Below are 19,418 nucleotides of genomic sequence, written 5' to 3' on the forward strand. Positions count from 1 at the left end.
GAGAAATTATTGCAAACAGCTGAGGTGAATATTTTAGAAAGTACGACCCCACCCTACTGTGAAAGTTTGCAAAAAATTTCTATTTTATGTGATTTAAACATTTATTCTATGTTAACTGTATTTGCTGTCTAAATGCACCATTTTCACACTGCCAAGAATATAAATCAATACAAAAATGTTATTTAATTATAATTGTATAGCTCGTGTAATCGTCTCAGTTCCTATAAACTAAGGGTGAATGACCTCAGTGTCCTCAGTCATGGATCGATTACTAAAGGATGTACTGGGCCAGACTATTTGAAATGACAAACATTTCTCTGCAAGAGTAAATGACTACAAAGAGACCAAACAACAGACTCAAAACAACTACGAAAACTAAGGAAACAAAGAGACAAATTGTCTATAGAGACACAAAAGTACCACAAACAGACATTAAACTACTAAAAGACACAATAGACCTGCCAAAGGACCGAATTAGTACAACAAAATAATTACAAAGTGACACAGAACTACTGGAAAAATGACACAAAATGACTTGCAATGAAACAAAGGCACAAAACAACTAGAGAGACACAAAAGTAATGGAAAGAGAAATAAATCTACCACGAGAGGGGAGAGACACAAGTACCACAGACAAAACTACAACAAAGACAAAAATACCGCAGTCAAAAAAATACCATAAAGAGACAAAACAACTGCAAAGTGACACAAAATTACAAAGGGACACAAAATATAACAGATATACTAAATGTTGCAAAGGGATAAAGCTACTCACATAGAGACACAAAACAACAAGGAAAGGACACAAAACTATCACAAACATAAAACAACTAGAGAAGAACGATCACAGACACAAAAGTATCAGAAACACGTAGAACTACGAAGACACAAAACAACTACAAAGAGACAAAATATTGCAGACAAAACAACAAAAGGACACAAAACTATCAGAAAGATACCAAATGACCTCCCTTTCAAACTGTGTGCTCCTATGAAAAAGGGGTGAGGGGCCTGTTTTATAATCCAACCATGTCCTCAGTGGTTATGTAACGATGTGCTGTGGAAATGTTTTGCACCTTTGTAAATTACTGACACATCAGACCAGTGTTTTTGATATATAATAAACTTTAATATCTCACATGAAAGACAGCACTTTGAAGGAATACATCTGCGCAGATAGAGCACATACTCCACACAAGATTGCTTAGTAAAGAAAAATATGCAACAAACCTTCGACAGGAATAGAATTTGAACAATACAATTTACTATGGCTTTATATGATGCTGAGAAACTTTAGGAAGAAGCTGTAGATTCCTAATCTGTCAAAACGTGCTAGACAGGCACTCCAATGTGTCACATCTCTGCCTTCAGGCAAGTTAACTCAGGTAAAATGTACAGCAAATATATGGCACATTAGTGTCACCCAGTGGCAGAAATACAGCACAATTTTGTGCAGCACTTCTTTGATGTCAAAGTAACCCGTAACTGAGGATCAAATGAATTTTAATAACAGGTCTTTTACCGTATGTATCCAAGAAGTCATTTTGAGAATATAGACATCTATGTATCAGTATCGTACTAGGAATGTTTACTCTTTCATCGTGGATTTACAATCATATTTTCTTAGGACAACATAAATATGAATTCACAAGCATCTGAATATGTGTCAGTGGCTTTGAAGGCAGCATCAATCAACAGCAGATTTACCAGTCAGACGCGTTCATCAGTGTGTTCAGAAACGTTCATGACAGCAGAGTTGGGATGTTTCCAACCTGAAGTGAGGACAAATCAGAAATTTCAAAAAGTCCTGGCTCAGGCTTCCCATGGTTCTGTATCTCAGATCTCGGAGCGCTTGTATTTGCTGCCCGCAGGTGTTTGGCTACAGGTACATGCCGTTGATGAGGTAATCTGACTCCTCTGTGGTGAGGGGTCGGGCTTTCTTCAGCTTGTGACGAACGAGTCTGAGACGACAGCCGATCATGAGCAGCAGCAGGGCGGTGATGATGAGGCCGAGAGCCAGCGGAAGGATTGCACCTGCAGAGGGAAACAGCAGAGCATGACACATAAAGAAGCACAAGAGGGACACATAAGAGCTGAGACCCAATGCAGTACAATGATATAAAACCAAATTGTTCATGTTACCTGACTCTGGTCCTGGATGTCCTCCCATTACTGGAAATGTTTTGGAGATGGGGATGTCACTCTCTGGTTGGCTCTGGGAGATTTTAGGGGCAGCTTCAAGACAAGATTAGGAAACATTCATCAGTTAACACAATGTTACTGGTATGTCACTGAATTTTTACTAAAATGCACTTTAGCTTTACCAATCTCAGTCTGTTTGGTGATTGGAGGAGCCACGGTTGCTGGTTTGAAAGCCGGACCTGAAAGATGTTTCCATGAAAAATTTAAAATTATAACATTTTGATGTTGTTGCAAAATTAGGTGAAAAAAAGAAAAAGTAAAAAGTGTAGATTCTCACTTTTTTGTATACATTCACTGACACAGTCCGACACCTGCAGGAAGTTGTTATGGTTTCCCTGGCAACCGCCATAAAGGAAGTGTTTGCATTCTCCTGCATTTTGGTCGTAGTACCAGCGTGGGAATGTGCCTTTGCAGGGTCCAACAACAGGAGCTGAAGCACATGGATCTACAGAGAAAGAGACAATCAAATTCTTATTTACTTTTGACAATTTGATCTTACACATATTAAGACATGGAGTCAGCTGAGATGATTAGCTAATTGATCTAAAGTTTACCTTGAATGAAAGAAAATTGTTCCACAACAATTTTTGTGATAAACAATTCACTTATACCTTCTGTGTCTGTATGTGGGTCCTCTATGAGATGTATGACTTCAAGTTCGACTTTTGTGCAATAAAGCCCCTGTACAGTACCCACTGGCAGACAGACACAGTTAGTGTGGAACATTTAGGAGCTAAAGGAGTTGGTTGGGTTCAAGACAGAGCTAAAAGAGAGCAAATATTGGACTGATATTTACCAGGTGGCCTGAAACACTACTCAAAATGAATGCTAATGTTGCTCCACGTCTTCTGGAAGCTGTTTACTAACACTTTCACCAGATTAACTATATTTATGTTTGTCAATGTTGTGTTTAGCTTGTTGCCCCTGAGTGTCCAAATCAATCAATTAATATAGATTGAAGAGGATAAACTTTATTGATCCTTAGAGAGTCAATGCATTCCTGTCAACAACGATACACAACAACCAACAGAGAAAAAGGTTTTATTTTTGATGTCATTCAACATGACTTCTCTCCTCTCTCTCTCTCTCCTAAACTTAGTTTGCATGTAGACATGACTGATGGACTGAGCATTCGTGACAAGAATAAAAGACTCCTGAAAATGCACCCCACCCATGAAATACCTGCGGTGAAATACCAATGGGGGGAAGAAGTCCTTTTGGTCAGTCTCAGCCTGATTCAGGGATCAGATGGCGGAGGGGACAGAGGAGCTTTGTTCCAGCAGGCAAAGAGCTGCTTTCCCAGGGAATGCAGAGTGGCCCTGTGGCTTTGCCAGCATTTTGAGCTCAGTTCTATGACTCAATGACTGCCTGCAGGGGCTCCATCTGCTTCTATGTCCAGATACTCACTAAAATCCCTCTCTGCCTCTTTACAAAGGGATACTGCACTAATGACACAGTGATGGAGGGTCTTATTGTTGGGCAAATGGTCTAACAGGTAGAGCTGTAGTAAAAAAACAAAAAACAAACACTTATTACATACTACCACTCTATTTTGTATCACCACAGTGCAGAGCAATTTTAGCCAGGTTTCAATTTAACCAAATTTTGAAAAAACTGGCAAAAGAAAATGCAAATGAATGGCGCTGTGTGCAGTGAGTGGCACCAATTCTCCAGTAGAAAACCATGAGACAACTGCAGAAGAAGAGGGCGCAACAAGCCAATATATGAGAGCACCTAGTCGAACCTAAAAAGGCAAAAATGTAGACAATCTGATGAAATGTATTAATGTGAGGAAGGTTACATTAGATCTGTGCAGAGCGATGAAGAGAACCTGCTGCTATTTTTTGTCTCTTCAGTCGGAACAGAAACAGCTCGTTGTTCATGTGAGTTAAATGTTCACTATGTCGGAAAAAATATGGAACAGGTGTTTCCATCTCCCATTAATGTCACGCTGAGAGCAGAATGCAAGACGGCAGGCTGGCAGATCAGTCGCAGAACATTTATTGAAAAATAAGCCACGGGAACAGGATAACTGCACAGCAGGATCAGGCAAACACAACAGATAACGTGACGAGAACTGAACAAAAGACTGGACTTAAATAGAAACTAAACTGACGAGGGGACGAGGCGCAGGTGGAGAGAAGCAGAAAAACACAGGTGAGGGTAATGAACAGGGGAAACAAGAGAGCAGAGAAAGAGCTGATATGCTGGGAAGAACACTGGGAACAGGGCTGGGCTGACAAAGGTTTGGTAGTGCAGGTGTGGAGGGAAAGCAGACTGGGGAGGAACATAAGAGCACTGGAAACATGCATAAGACACCACAAAAACCAAGAAACATATAAAACACAGAAATGACGGGACCATGAAAATTATGCGCATTAACTCTTCAAAAGGGGGAAAAACCACCTCAAGCGAGTCTTTGGCCATTTCCATCAACCCTTTCTAGATTCTTGAAAATGAAAACACACCCTTTTGTCTTGTTTCTTGTCGTGTAACAGTGTGTAATAAAGCCCTTCAAACACAAGCACAATCTTACCCTGACTGACTGGAGCCTCTTGTTGACTGGGACTTTGTGGAGGAGTGGCTTTGCTCCTGTCCTGAGGTGGTACGATGGTCTCTACGGTCTTTCTGGGCCCAGTCATGTTGTCATCCCCGGCCTCCTCTGTCTGAGCTACAGGCAGATGAGGGCTTGAGGGATCAGCAGGGTGGGTCACTGTCTTCCTGCTGCTGTCAACTAAAGAAATTAAATGAACAACAGAGAGGTTGTCAATGTTTTGTTTGCTTGTGCTCTTCCTTTATTCTTGCATTCCATTAACTGATCCAGACAATACAATAGATTAAAAAAGAAAATGGTTTCTTACAGTTTGGACAGAAGTCTTCATCAGAGCGGTCTGGACAGTGCTGCTTCCCATCACAGGCGTATGTGATGTCAATACAGCAACCGTCATCACACTTGAACTGGTAGTTTGAACAGTGACCAGTACACACTGTGGGCACAGAAAGATACAACTAGAAATATTAACACCCAGATTTTATTCATGTGAAAGTAATATTGTATCTTTTTTTTCAATGTTGTAGCATCATCGACTTCTCTTCAGTTTGCAAAGAAGTAGAAGAGCTATATTTTCACATGAAACAATAACCCTGGATTTTACTGGAAACAATTGGGAAGGAGCTCACAAAAGAACACAACAAAGCTGCATGTTTTTTGAACCCATCACCTTCTGCTTGGTGTTTTGGTGCCAGCACTGTGACGGAGACGTTGTCAGAGCTCTTCTGGCCCGCCGTGTCAGTGACAGTCATCTGGAAAGTGTAGACACCCTCCTGGAGACCACTGATCTTCAGCAGCCCTGGATGAGTCGCCTTCAACACATACAAAAATAGGTTAAGGATGGGCAACAATTCTGCTCTCAGATTTTAATAAATCACGTGCACAATTTTCAAAACCTCTAAAGTTTACATCTTTTAAACAGAAGTTAGTTGCAGGCTACAAAATCTGATGCCATCATCGTTTGTTTTTAAAACTTCTTTGGCTGGGAAAAGTATGCTTTAATTCTACATAACTGCTTCTGTCAGTTCACCCAAATCACAAAAATAGCCCTGCTCTTTCAGTATGCAGTCATTGTATATATATTGTTGTTTTGCCTAGATTTATCCCCTGCCAAGACAGATACGAAAGGATTTTTCTTGTGGTTCTAGTGCATAAGTGCACAAAAAATTACATTTGCTTGGTGCCCTTGGGGTCCAATTAAGGCACAAAATGCACAAAAAACTCAAATAAAACATTTGAAATACAGATCAAATCCTCTTTCATCATTTTTATTTCATATCACAATCTAAATTTATTGTAAAATCAATCAAGAATTTGTTAATAGATAAAATAACCAGTGAAGAATGTCTTTTCTGGCTAATCAGCAAAGTAAATGCTCAAAAAAATCAAAGTAACTAAAAAGAAAGAATCCAATATTACCATAAAAAAGTCAAAGTTATTGATTTACAATACTGCCCACAATGGCCTGATATACCTTTTGGTGCTAAAGGGATAATTAAAATGGCATAAACAGTACTGCAAAATCTTTAACAGTGGACAAGCTAATATCGCCTGAAGGTATATATCTTCATACCACTCAAAAAACAAAATTTTAAAGACTCAACTGCAACATGTCTTTCCCAAAAAAACATGTCTCAGTCACTCAGGATAATGCCCTGAGCTTGCTGTCAAGTGTTTTGACTGGAACTGTTTTATGTATAAGGTAGAAAAGGTGAAATTGACCACAGATTTAAGTGTGATTATAACATATTGTACTAAACACTCCACATGTTGCCTCTGGCTGTGAACAGCAGGCAGCCTCCAACATTGCTGCTGTCCTTGAGGCAGGTTTGGACGTAATAATCTCTTATCTCTGTTGGTACAGCAAGGCATTATGGAGCTTGTGTTGACTTAACTAATATAAACACGCAATTTGACACTGGTGTCTGTGAGGGCGATTAGTGACAATTAATTCTGCAAATTCAAACATTAGAATCATCTGATCCCTGAAAGAAGAGAATAATAGAGCTATTGCTGTTTATTTTGCTAATTCAGTCTGTTTTTCCTTCAGTGTTTGTTGTCAGTTGTTTTCATTCTCACATGAAGCACTGAAATGAAACTCGATAAAGTCATTTTAATGCAAGATGGCTCTGCTACCCGCTGAATAGACTGACTTTCATGTTAATGGCTGTGTCCCCTCTGACGAGTGTCCATTCATAGTGGTTGATGCCGTGGTCGTCCACACTGTCCCGTCCGTCCAGGACAGCCCAGTCTGTGGGCAGCTGGATCACCACATCCTGTCCAGCGTCACTGCGAGGAGGCTCATCCACATCTGCAGAATCAAACAGGAAAACCATGCTAATATAGAAGATAATTCCTACATGACTAGCTTATTTAATTAATTCTTGCTTTATTCCATTGTAGTTGAATACAAAATATGTTCTTTTTACTCTATTGCAGTAGGATGAGTAGTAGTAAGTAGAGATGTCTTTACTATTTTGGGGTGTGCATTTGGATATAAGATTGTACTTATTTGACTTTAGTTATCAATTAATACTGCTGATTATTTTCTCAATGAATGTTTGATGAAATTGTGGAAAAAAATGCCTGTGACAATTTCCTTTAGTCAAAGGTGATGTCTTTAGTTATCTTATTTTGTCTGACTAGCGATCCAAAACTCAAAGATGTTCAGTTTAGAATGATATAAAACTTTGAAAAGCACGCTGAAACAAGAGAATATGTGGTATTTTTGCTTGAAAATGTGTTTAAAAGATTATTTGACCTTCAAAACACTTGGTTAATTTTCTGTTGTTTCTCCAGACAATTAACTTACTTATTATTTTATCATTTCTTCGATTGTACTAGAAAGACCACTTTTCTTGCTAGCAAACAAATGGAGGAGATCATTACGGTCATAAAACACCTGCTCTCGTTCTCAGAGTCCTGATGACATTTTGCAGGCTTGAAACTGAAAGGCAAATCATTAACCCACCCTGCCTGTTTTAACAAGATAAGTAGCTGTTGCTTGTGGCTAAACCTAACTTGCTGAGATCTAAGTTAGGAAGTGTATATAAGACTTGATGTACTTTCCATCAAATCTGATGGAGTGCTGTCAGGGGGCTAAACAAACTGCTTCGAATAGTGAAAAGAATTGATCTTTCATACTCCCTTTGGGCTATGGAGGATCAAGATAAAACCTCTAAAACCCAATAAAGTTTTATGTAGCCAAACCTTAAGGGAAAAAATTGCAAAAACAACCACCAGTTACTGCCTCTTTTTGTTATTGTATGACATGCTCATGAATAATTAACTAACTTTCCAGTAACCATCACGAGTCATCGATCATCTTACCATTTCCCTGTCGTACTTGTTCCTCTTCATTCATTTTCTATCACAAGCAAAAGCTTAGCCATTTTTCTACATAATCTACATGTTAATTAAGTCAAAAATAAAAATAAATGGGTAAAATATTAAATCCTTTATAATGTGTTCATTATGACTGAAATTCTCCTTCCTGAGTTTTATTTATGTATTGAGCAGCAGTGTTTTAGCTAAAACACACTCACACAATTGGTTATTTAAGACATAATTTAAGTTTTAAAGGTGCAATATGTAGGAATTGGCCACCTGACAAATTTATATTCAAAACAAATCAAACCAGAGTAACCGCTAACTGCTGCTAATTGTAGCTGCCGCAAGCTAGTTAGCTCAGTTAGCCATGCAGCTAGCAGTTCGGACTGGAAGCTAGGGGATCACGTAAGTATTTATAGGGCTCGCATAGGAGCTTTAGACTGGAAAGAACCGGGGCTTAGCTGGTTAGCATGCTAATTTCTGCAACATAATACAGAGGCATCAAAATGTCAAAACTGCTATTTATTTAACTTAATCCTTTTTTTTCTTTTATTTTAACTTTTAACTAGAACTTTTTACATATTGCCCCTTTAATGAATAAACCACTGTGTAAAATAACTATCAGGGTATCCATATTTAATAGTTGACCATAATGTGATAACTAACCATCATTTTTGCCTGGTAAAACAATTACTAATTAAATTAGTTAAGATTTAATTAGAAAACAATACAGCAAATTGTTAACTATCAATACATGACAATTTTCTAAAACATGATCAGTCATATCGTTAATTTATATCCAGGGTTCTGTATAACTTGATATGTGTGATGTCCCACCTTGTGTATCATCCTCCTCAGGATGTCCTTCCCCGGGCCTCCGGGCTGAGCCTCCGGGTGAAACAGGGAGGTGTCCCTGCGTTGTGTTGGCGGTCCGGCTGTACGTGCTGAAGCCTTCCTGCGGAGCGAAGGAGCAGACATTTTTGTTCCTGTAGGTGCAGTTGAACAGGTAGCAGCTGAGACTCTCCCCGGGCTGCCTCGGGTCCTCCTGGACCACCGCCACGGTGCAGTGAGGCTGGGAGCAGCAGGCGTGCAGGCAGTCCTTCCAGGTGTACACGCTCTCCGGGGCCAGCAGGAAGGTGGCCCCCTGCTCGATGGAGGCTTTGGCCTTGATGATGCGCTCCCCGACGGCGTTGAAGTCGCCCACACACGAGTCAATCACGTCGCCTACCTTGTACGCTTGGTCCTGCTGGAGCTGCTTGCGGAATTCCTCCAACAGCTCCTCCACCCCTGTTATTTTGGATTTGAGGTCCGATATCGGCGAAGAGCGAGCGTCGACATGTTGGCCTGCGGCCAGCAGCACAACACAAGCGAGCAGCAGCCAGGGATGCTGAGACGGAAGAGCCATGTTGTTCACGCAGTAAGACGGCGTCTCCCTCTGCCTCCGGCTGGTGTCCGACGCATGAGGGTCCACACAGCAAATAAAACCTTCCTACATGAACTCTTTCTCCGTTATACTAATGTTACCGCCGCTGTTTGACACAATGTTGGTCTCTGAACCATGAGCGGAGCAGCTAACGACTCGTCCTCTGACGATGCTAAAAATCCGCTGTTGTCATGGTGAGGAGGGGGGCGGCCGCGTGAGCACAGCGTTTGGCTGCTCAGCAGAAACCAGTGACGTCACAGTGATGGATAAACATGGCGAGGGGGAGCTGGCACACCTGTAGCTCTGTTATCTCTCTCTCTCCCTCTCTGCCTGCATCATTGTGTAACACACCAGGCTGGAATCCACGGTCAGTTAGTTAGTTAGGTAATTAAAGCAAATATATGTTAAGACATAAAATAAATTAAATTACAAAATACTGTATCAACAATTTCTTGCAAGGGAAAAGAAATGAAAAGAAAAAGCACCACACATGAAATCCCACATTTCAAGTGAATTTTGCAATGAAAAGAAATGTTTAAAAATCTAGTTTGTCTTGATAAAGGGCTCTTTTCTCATCTCTTTCTTCAGGTAAGCAGCTCATCTAAACGTTTCATATGTAAACAGCCAGCTTAATCTTCGTGCATCAGCCATACGTACAAAGTCAATATTTGTTTTCATGTTACTAAACAAAATGGAGCTCCATGTCAGCCAACAGCACATAGAACAAATCTGCGTTTCTTCTTCTAGACTGACATACCGTCCAGTTTATATCGTTTTGTAAAAAGTTAAGGTGAAACTTTACATAAGTATAATTTGCTTTTCAGGTGTTTATTATTCAGGTATTGTACATTACAGTAATGCATTTCAAATAGGTCATCCTGTCTATTTAATTTACACACATTGACTCAACATGATAGAAAAACTTTGCATTACATGTGACCCTTTACATTAAACCTATGTAATAAAATTTGATAGAAAATTTACATGCAATTAAAATACTTAAAGCCAACATTTTAGGCATAATTATTTGTGTGTGTAAAAACTGTTCTTAAAGAAATGTCAAAGTTAAAAAAAAAAAAAAAAAAATGAAGTACCACTACTCTGAAACTTTTCACTACATCTTGCAACTTTACATCTTTGTTAATCGGTTTATTATGTGTTACCTTTTGGCACGTCCTTATCATTCCACAACACCTTTTAGAAATCATTTTCTAGCCTGATAACTGTTTGTACTCAGCTATGACTGACTGCCAAAAACGGTTTTATTAAAGATAATTTCACCATTTAACTTTTAACAATGAAAATAAAAGTGACACAAGAGCGTCACTATGTCTTGAAAACAAATGCAATTTTAGGCAATGTAATAGGAGGATCGGTATGAGGTCAGAAATAATGAAGGTGGGGAAAGAATTGCATTAAGGCGCATCAAAAGTGCAAAGAAATGATTCCATTAAAATATGTCAAAAAGAAACAATTGAAGGAATAACATTAGGAACTACTTAAGCAAGCAGCACTGTTAGCCTACTGTAAATCACTGTCTTAGGTTTCATGTACCATCAAATTCAGCAAATAAGACACAATGATCGTACAATGTTTCCAAACCTCAGGCTATTCTAGCTAAGAAGCAAATCAGCCCGTCTAATATATTAAATTCTGATTTTATTATTAGGTCCTGGATAAAAATAAAATAACAGTTTCACACCAGAATCTGTAGCAGCTGGTTTCAATCGCAGACTGTGCTGATGGAGAGCAAAGTGTTCTTGTTTGTTAGTTAACAATTCTTGATTGAAAAAACAAATTATGCTTTTTAAAAGCGATAGGGAAAATGGGCCACTTTCAAAAAGTCCCCAGTGGCCCCTGTTCTATGGAGAACAGTAAAAACAGTTGATCCAATTTAAAATGTTTTATAGTAAGCCGAGTGAGTAGATTTCCTAAGAACCATAGAGTGTACTTTCAGTTAAAAAAATCTACTTTATATTAACTACCTACGTATATTCAGTGGTATTTGTAACAGAACACTTCTTACACATTTCTTTCACAGTTTCAAGATGAAAAGCTTTATTTTAACAATATATCACAAAAATCTCGAGTAATTTTAGATATGAAACAAAACGGACACACTGCTCATGATTATTTTCCCCATATCTGACATCTTGTTTTAAAATAAAAAAGGTCAAGGCTCTTCCATGTGAAATTTGTTTTGCATTTCAGATTTTTCATCACAACAAACACACATCAGATTGGATGATCATATCTACAGAACACAAGCAAGATAAGCACAATTTTGTCAGTGTACAACGATAAAAACAGAGCAAATGATTCAATGTAATATTAATTACTTACTGAATATCATCTCATTTGATTTGTGACATTAGAAAATACAATATCATACAATTCATTTTTCAAATGTGTTCATTATAGACTCTGTCTGATCCACATGGAGATTTAACTCTGTTTCTCAATGTATTTTTGAAGTACATAAATGTCATTCACATATAATTTTATAACACAATATTTACACGTCTCGGAAAAATAAAAATGTAGATCCGTGTTATAAAAGGAAATGTGGAAAAAAAAAGCATGAACAATTTAAATAAGTCTCAGTATGGATAAAAAATTAAAATAAAAGCGGGGCATGCACTGACATCCTTCAGATTACCATAACAATTAAATTAAAATGCATTAAATAAAGTAGTGATAAGATGCCGATGATAAAAACATTAGCACAGATGATTTTTGAATGTAGTCTTTTGTATCTCAGGCTTGTGTTAGAAAACGGTCAGTCTCAAGTTTTGTAAACGTTACATCTTGTAAAGACGGGAGAAAACTTTTTGAAAGTTTTCAAGATTTTCCTCCTTGTTGTCATTACTAACCCACCAGTAGCAAAAAGCTGCGTAATGTCCATCAGGCATAGCGAAACTAGTGGCACTTCTGAGTAATTGTTGCTTTCAAAGTGACCTTGTTTTTGTTTTTTTTCCCAAAAGCCTTTTTTCAAAATTATCAAAATACTCCCGACACGAAGAGTCAAAGAGTTTCTTGTGTGGGTGGAAAGCTGCTCTCCGTCAAACACAGGGTCTTCTCCTAAAAGTCTTGCTCTTATAAATACTGAGGTAAGAGGAGAATACTGAGTTGTTGGGACAAAGGTCCTGACTTCTCTGAGTGGTTGTCGCCACTTAAGGCCTCAGGTTGGCTTCTGCCTGTAGTCTGTGATGGCCTTCCATAGTTTACACAGGATCCCACCTCTGACAGGACACAGAGAACAGACTGGTCAGTCAGGTTACAACATACAACAGTGTGCTTATGTCTTATGTCCCTGTTTCTCTTGTCCACAGTGTCAGAAAACATGCCCTGTACATGAATTTGCACAATAGAGCTGCAAAGATTAGTCAAATAATCGATTAGTCAATCAAAAGAATATTAGTTGCCAACAATTTTTATGATTTATTTATTATGTCAGTAATTTTTCAAGCATAAATCTCAAACATTTGCTGGTTTCAGCTTCTTAAATGTGACGATTTGCTGCTTTTCTTTCTTATTTATGAGAGTAACTGAAGAGCCTTTGAGTTTTGGAAGAAGCAATCTGAAGACATCACTTTGGGCTCTGGGAATTTGTGATGAGAATTTTTTATTTATATATATATATTTGATAGTGAAAATAATCGCTGCAGCCCTAGTGCACAACATCAATATCTGTCAATTAATGTTACACGAAACAAGGTTTTTTACAAAATACAGAGAACAAGCTTTATGTAACTTTTACCACGTTAAATTTAAGACTTATTAATATGACACAGATGGAAATTGAATACCTGTTTCACATTAAAAGAAAGAATGATGGAAAACCACAATATGAAACAGAATTACCAGAGAATCATTTTTAGATTTTCCCAGCAGTATCATAATAATCAGTAATTCCTAATGATATAATTAATTAAATCAATGCAAACCGGACCCTGCTAAGTGGTAGAAAATGAATGGATGGATTAACATTGAATCATTAAAGGTGCAGTAGGTGATTCTGAAAAAGACAGTGGTCATCGTGGATGAGACTCAACGACTGGAATAAGACTAACTAATCAACTATCTTTCTCCAGACTTGCCTATCGGAACCTTAAATCTTTTTAGTTTGTGCAACAATTGACACATGAACTTATGACCTTCCTATCCACTGTAGCTAACAGTGGTGTCAATGCTTGCTATAGATCTCCTCAAAATAGGATTGAGCAGCCTCCTGTGCACACTGCACACAATCCACCCCTCACTTGGCTTATACAGTGTGTATAATATGTCCTGACAATGGCAACCTGGTGCAAAAACATTTTAAAACGTTAAACATTACTGCATACAGCAGGAAAGAGAAAAATATATAATATATAATATATAATATTTCATAATTTTTTGTTTGATTTTTGATTTTTTGAGGAAACTGAATTGAATTTTGAAGAGTTGTAGATACCCTGGACATATATCACTGTTTTGTTTTTTAATAGTGCCACTGGGGGGCGGTAAAGGCAGACATGTACACATACAGTAATGGCTTTAAAGGGGCACGATGTAGTTTAGGAGAAGAAATTCAAACTCAGAATTGTAATATTTACAATATGTGTGTAATAATGATGTATTAATACAAACTCAGAAATATCTATTTTTTCCATAAGTGAATAAACAAGCTGTTCTCAGAGGAAAATAAGGTCTCCAGAACACTGTTTGAAGCTAGAAAGGTGGCAGGGTCCGCCACATATAAACAAAGTAAAACAGTCTGAAATTGTGTTGTCCTTTAAGGTCAGTTTGTGAAATGAAAATGAAGAGTTTGTTTCTTTTTGGTTTGTTTAATAAAACTACACAGTGCACCTTTAAGAGTTTGTTTCAGTGATGCCACCAATGGGAGAAAAAGGTTTAAAACTGTCGTAGTAGTAGGCAACTAATAAACATTTTTAAAGATGTGATGTTGACACCTCAAACAACCACAGCTGAAAACAATTTCAGAACTTGTGAGCACTGTTTCACACTCAGCCCTGAGAAAAGGAAATGACACTTTTACTTCTTTATTCGGGCAACCGTACAGGATGTCTAGGAAATGAAGTCAAATTTTTAACTCTTGGATCCCCATTTAATCTCCATTATGAACAAAGAGGGTTGTCACTGCTTACTTCTGTGTTTCTGGTGTTCGGAGACCTGCAGTAATTTTTTTTAGATGTGAGAGTCAGCATGTATTTTAGTTGCTGAATACTGATAGAGGAGTGAAACTGTAACCAGTCATCTTGAAACGACAGAATGAAAGTTGACTACCTCAGTCTTAAACTCTTTAGATCGTCTCTTGTTACATCGTGGAGGATGTCGTTCAGCGTGTACTCTTCATTAAGTATCTGTAGAAACAAGTAACATTGTGGAAACATGGAAACAACCATCACAGGGTGAAAAACAATAATGTAATCTGGTGCTGTCACTGTGTGATGTTACTCAACAGACAGCTTCAAAGTGAAAGCAGGGACTCACTCTGTCTATGGAGTCCTGGTCAGCACCGTAAAGCCTCAGCCAGCTGGTCAGCTCTGGGTCTTCATGTCTCGGTGAAGGTGGATCCCTCTGTCCCTCTGGACCATCTGATAATGTGGGGACGTCTACGAGAGAGAATACAGGGAATAGACTTGTTTAGACACTATGGAGCCAGTCACCCAACATTTACACAGAAAATAAACTTTGTGCTGCAGCATCAAAATAATCATATTATAATGGAGTCTCAGATCAGATCAGCAAATTAGAATTAAAAGTTACACCATTTGTACCAACTGTAGGTGACGGAAAAGCTTTTTTTGACGTGCGTTTTGGTCACTCTGCACTTTTAATCACCCTGTGATTTATTTACTACAGACCAGCTGTGGATGAAAAGTGGAGTCTCAATGAGCCACAACTGGCTGTAAAATGGCTGCAGGTTGGTAGAAGTAACAGCAGAAGTAGTGCTAGTGTTTCATTCAGTCAGCGTAGGAAGGTAAATGAGACGACAGTACAGACCTGCGGGCTCAGATCGCAGCCTCAGTAGTCTGATCTCCTGCTCTCTCTCCTCCAGCACTTGTTGCAGGATGGCCTGATACTCTCTCTCCTTCTCCAGCAGTTGTTCCAGCAGCCTGCGGTCAAACGAGCCAGACGGAGGAAACGCGACGGAGAGATTTATTCTTATTTTATCAACAAGAAGTAATGAATAATTAATAACGTGACTAATGCGTCTGCATTGGATTTAATCACAGTGAGTGTTCCCGTCTACCTGTTGGTCTCCAGCTTCATCCTCCCCAGCTCCATGCTCACGGACCGCTGTGCATTATGGGACTCGTGGGAGACGGTGGAGCTGAGCGTGCTCACCCCTGACGTGGCCACGGTGTCGTCGTGAGTGGCGACGGGAGGCACCCGGCTCAAGTGGGTGGAGTTTCTGTTGGGCTCAACGTCGTCGTCCACGTCCTCCTGCTCGGCCGGGTCGCTCTCTGAGGCCAGACTGAAGTGAGGCCTCAGCTCTGGACACACAAACACACAAGACATTACTGAAGTGATTTAATGTCAGCATTTCATTTGATTATGTATTTTGTTATGGAAATACACTGCTTCTACAGAAAGTATAACTGAGTATGCACAAATATGTTTTAATAACTCTAATACACTTTCTAACTCTCTAGTTGTTGCACACTTGAGTTTTGGATCCATGTTTTTCTTTTATCCTGCGTGAATACTTGCATTGTTTACCATGACAATTCATAATTTAATACAGATAGCGGTGCAGTAGAGCTGCAACTAATGATTATTTTCATTGTCGATTAAAGTGTCTGTTATTTCCTCGATTAATCGATCAGTTGTTTGATCTAAAGAAAGTCAATAAATGGTGAAACAGGTCAATCAGTGTTTCCCAAAGCCTAAGATGACGTCCTCAAATGTCTTGTTTTGTCAACAACCCAAAGATATGTAGTTTACTGTCATAGAGGAGGAAAGACACCAGAAAATATTCACATTTGAGAAGCTGGAATCAGAGAATTTTGACTTTTTTTGTTTCTTAAAAAATTACTTAAACTGATAAATCGATTACCAAAATAGTTAGTGAATTTCCAATTCATCAAAATACGCTTTCTTAAAATACTTTCTAACAAATTAGACCTCAATCCGTTGAAGCTCTTCAGCGCAGTAGTTCAAATGTATGTGTTATATAATGTTACATGTTACAGATGATACAACCTACACTGAAATGTGGTTTCAGATTTAGAAAACTATGACAATGAAACAAAATACTTGGCTGTGGATCTCTAAAATTTCTTCATCAGGTTATCTTACTGCACACCAGCCGAGCCTTGAAGCTGCTACTACTCCACACAGTAGTAGCAGCCGCAGTAATGCTCCCATGACGAGTGGGGCGTACTCCACACAGGACACTTATCTATTGTGCACACGTGGGTGATTTTGTTATTTTACCATCACTGAACATCCGGCAGACTCCGAGATATCTGTTGTGCAACAAAGAGCTGTGACGACTGCAACTTCCAGGGTGCAGTCCTGTATTTATCAAACAGCTCTGCCCTGAGGGACCGGTGATAACTTATTTAGGGGCGATCTGCTCGAGACACTGATGAGGTTACCTGGCACAAGGATCGTGATGGCCGTCTGCACAGCTTTGCGGATGATGTTGTCCAGAGCGAACATCCAGTGAGGCTTGATGTTGTGGTTTCGCAGCACTTTGTTCACCTGACGACAAGAAGAGTTTCACACTTTTACTGTGTTTTCTTATATTTTTATATTAAAAATTAATCTCTTTTTAATTTGAATTGATTTTTGTCAGACCAAATATCCACAAATGGACCTTAGAAGACTTACATTATGTGTGCTGATATTTTAATCTTATTTTTTGTACATTTAAACTCCTGCACAACAAACCAAACTCTGAATCTTCCCAGTTTTATCTTCTACTTTAATCTGTTCTCTCTTATGACCAACAGGAGGCATCAGAGCTTCATGTTCTTGTAGGATTACGCAACACCCCTTTACAAATATGAAAACAACCACTTGCTTCAGAATCGTTTCATCTGCATAACTGCATTTCTGAGGGGGAGAGCAGTTCAGCCTTTTTACAGAATGTGCAACTGCTCCCGACAGATTCCCCTTTCACTGCCTCACTTAAAGGTTACACGTTTCTCAGTTATCTGTCTGATCTCTGTGCAGCAGGAGCAGCAACATGGCAGCCTGTCGGCAGCTCATGTAGAATGACAATAATTATACTGAAGTGTTCAGTGCCCATGGTTTATGCATAGGCTAGGAGCATCACTGCCTGCAAATAGGAGATGGATAATAGACAGGATCACATGTTACAGATGCAGGAGAGAAGGAAAAGAGCAGCATTTGAGGGGAATATCAGCTGACCGTCTCTGTAATCATTATCTGCTGCTGTGATGTTAGCTGGTGTTTGTGTCAACACTCACAGCATCCTGGAAGCCGAACAGCACGACCTGCAGCTGACTGATGGCGGTGCTTTCAAAGTCCAGCTCCAGCTTGAGTTGAGACAGCGTGTTGGCGATGATTTTCCTGTCTGCCATGCGAACAAAGTCGGCCAGACTGACCACGAGGGTGGAGATGTGCTGAGGCTTCAGCTTCATTGCCTCAGAGCCCTGGAGGTGAGAGAGTCAGAAGCCATGACGGGTAAGGTTGAGGTGCACATTTAGTATGAGGAGTTTTATATTTGAGGTATGTTTCTTGATTTTGGTGTCTGGCTGGTGGTGTTATCCATGACTGACCTGTGTGAGGGCCTCCATCAGGTTGGCCACCACCTTGTCCCGGTCCTCGGTCAGGATGCGGTGCAGGGTGGCTCGTCTCTCGCTGTCCTTCCGGAGCATAAAGAAGCCTGAATCCTTCTCATCAGGAGATGGAGGCGCGCTGTGGTCCTCAAAGTTCTCCACTGGAATGCTGGGTAAAAAAAGACAAAAGATTTTGGATTCAGGATCAGCAGATTTTTTCCCCCTCACTTCCTGGGACTTCTGTACTATTGCAATAAAAAAGGGAAAAATAACTCTTGTTGAACTGAGACATATGCAACTGAAGATGAGGGGTCACAGGCAGATATCGCTTTGTTTTAAGGGGTCACATGTTAAAAAAGGTTGGGAACCGTTGACTTACACCATTGTGTGGCACAAAAATAGTGTTTGCATGAGAATAAATCCAACTAAATTTGAAAACTAGCTTAGTATTCATCAATACTACCATTTTAAGCAAACATTATAATAATCTAAGGTCAAGTCAAATGACTGAATATGCAAAGACGACCTCCTTGACCCCTTTTAAAACAGGTCCAGTGCCCTCTCATCCCACCTGAGGAAGAGTGACCTTGGCCCCTTGACATCCCTCTCGCTGTAGCACTTGACACTTGGCTTGAAGATGAAGGGGTTGGTGTTGAGGTCGTTGTCAGGGGAGACGGAGCCATACTCGCTGCTGCTGCTGGTGTCCTCCACCACCACTGGCACCGGCAGGGAGATACTGCGCAGGTACTCTGAAGGACAAAATATTTTTGCTTGTTGCCTCATTTATGCACTACCAGTCTGATGCATGGCAGCACAGAGGGAGTTCTTATACCAATCAGGAAATAGGAGCTATAACAAAAAGAGCTAAAGCTTTGAAGAGGTTGAAATTAGTAAAAGTGCTGATGGAAAATTGGTTTCTTTTTCAGAAAAGACACAAAGAAAATCAGATAATACTCATTTATCATGTTCAGGGAGAAGAGCTCTATCTGATACATCTGGCAGCAAATTACAGCCACTCTGTTTAAATTATGAAACACATTATAAAGACTTGCAAGCATTTGGAGCGAAGTCATGTTGTGCAATGTCTATTTTGAGTTCTTGGAAAGGGCAGAGTCGTGCGAGGAAGGTAGCCTCTCGCAGAAAAAAAAAACAA

General features: G+C 39.5%; 2 protein-coding genes across 2 annotated transcripts in view; both read right to left on the reverse strand.

The window, feature by feature from the left end:
- Positions 1–1,107: 1,107 nt before the first annotated feature.
- lrp11 (low density lipoprotein receptor-related protein 11) lies at positions 1,108–9,658 on the reverse strand. Its single transcript, XM_073492843.1, has 9 exons — positions 8,921–9,658; positions 6,907–7,064; positions 5,424–5,565; positions 5,064–5,189; positions 4,739–4,936; positions 2,480–2,647; positions 2,325–2,381; positions 2,143–2,235; positions 1,108–2,034 (listed from the first exon to the last, which is right to left on the reverse strand). Exons 1-9 carry the CDS (start codon positions 9,486–9,488, stop codon positions 1,880–1,882), a joined length of 1,665 nt encoding a protein of 554 aa, XP_073348944.1. The 5' UTR covers positions 9,489–9,658; the 3' UTR covers positions 1,108–1,879.
- A 2,695-nt stretch (positions 9,659–12,353) lies between these two features.
- Positions 12,354–19,418, reverse strand: part of map3k5 (mitogen-activated protein kinase kinase kinase 5) — a 74,305-nt gene continuing 67,240 nt past the window's right edge. The window contains exons 22-30 of the mRNA XM_073492410.1: positions 18,837–19,014; positions 18,266–18,434; positions 17,954–18,139; positions 17,117–17,222; positions 15,766–16,009; positions 15,516–15,628; positions 15,003–15,124; positions 14,796–14,872; positions 12,354–12,748 (exon numbers count right to left, since the gene is read on the reverse strand). Of these exons, the coding sequence (XP_073348511.1) occupies positions 12,688–12,748; positions 14,796–14,872; positions 15,003–15,124; positions 15,516–15,628; positions 15,766–16,009; positions 17,117–17,222; positions 17,954–18,139; positions 18,266–18,434; positions 18,837–19,014 (1,256 nt within the window). The 3' untranslated portion in view covers positions 12,354–12,687. The remainder of the gene's footprint in view (positions 12,749–14,795; positions 14,873–15,002; positions 15,125–15,515; positions 15,629–15,765; positions 16,010–17,116; positions 17,223–17,953; positions 18,140–18,265; positions 18,435–18,836; positions 19,015–19,418) is intronic.

This window comes from Pagrus major, chromosome 22, assembly GCF_040436345.1.
Source record: "Pagrus major chromosome 22, Pma_NU_1.0".
In the NCBI taxonomy this organism is placed as follows: domain Eukaryota; kingdom Metazoa; phylum Chordata; class Actinopteri; order Spariformes; family Sparidae; genus Pagrus; species Pagrus major.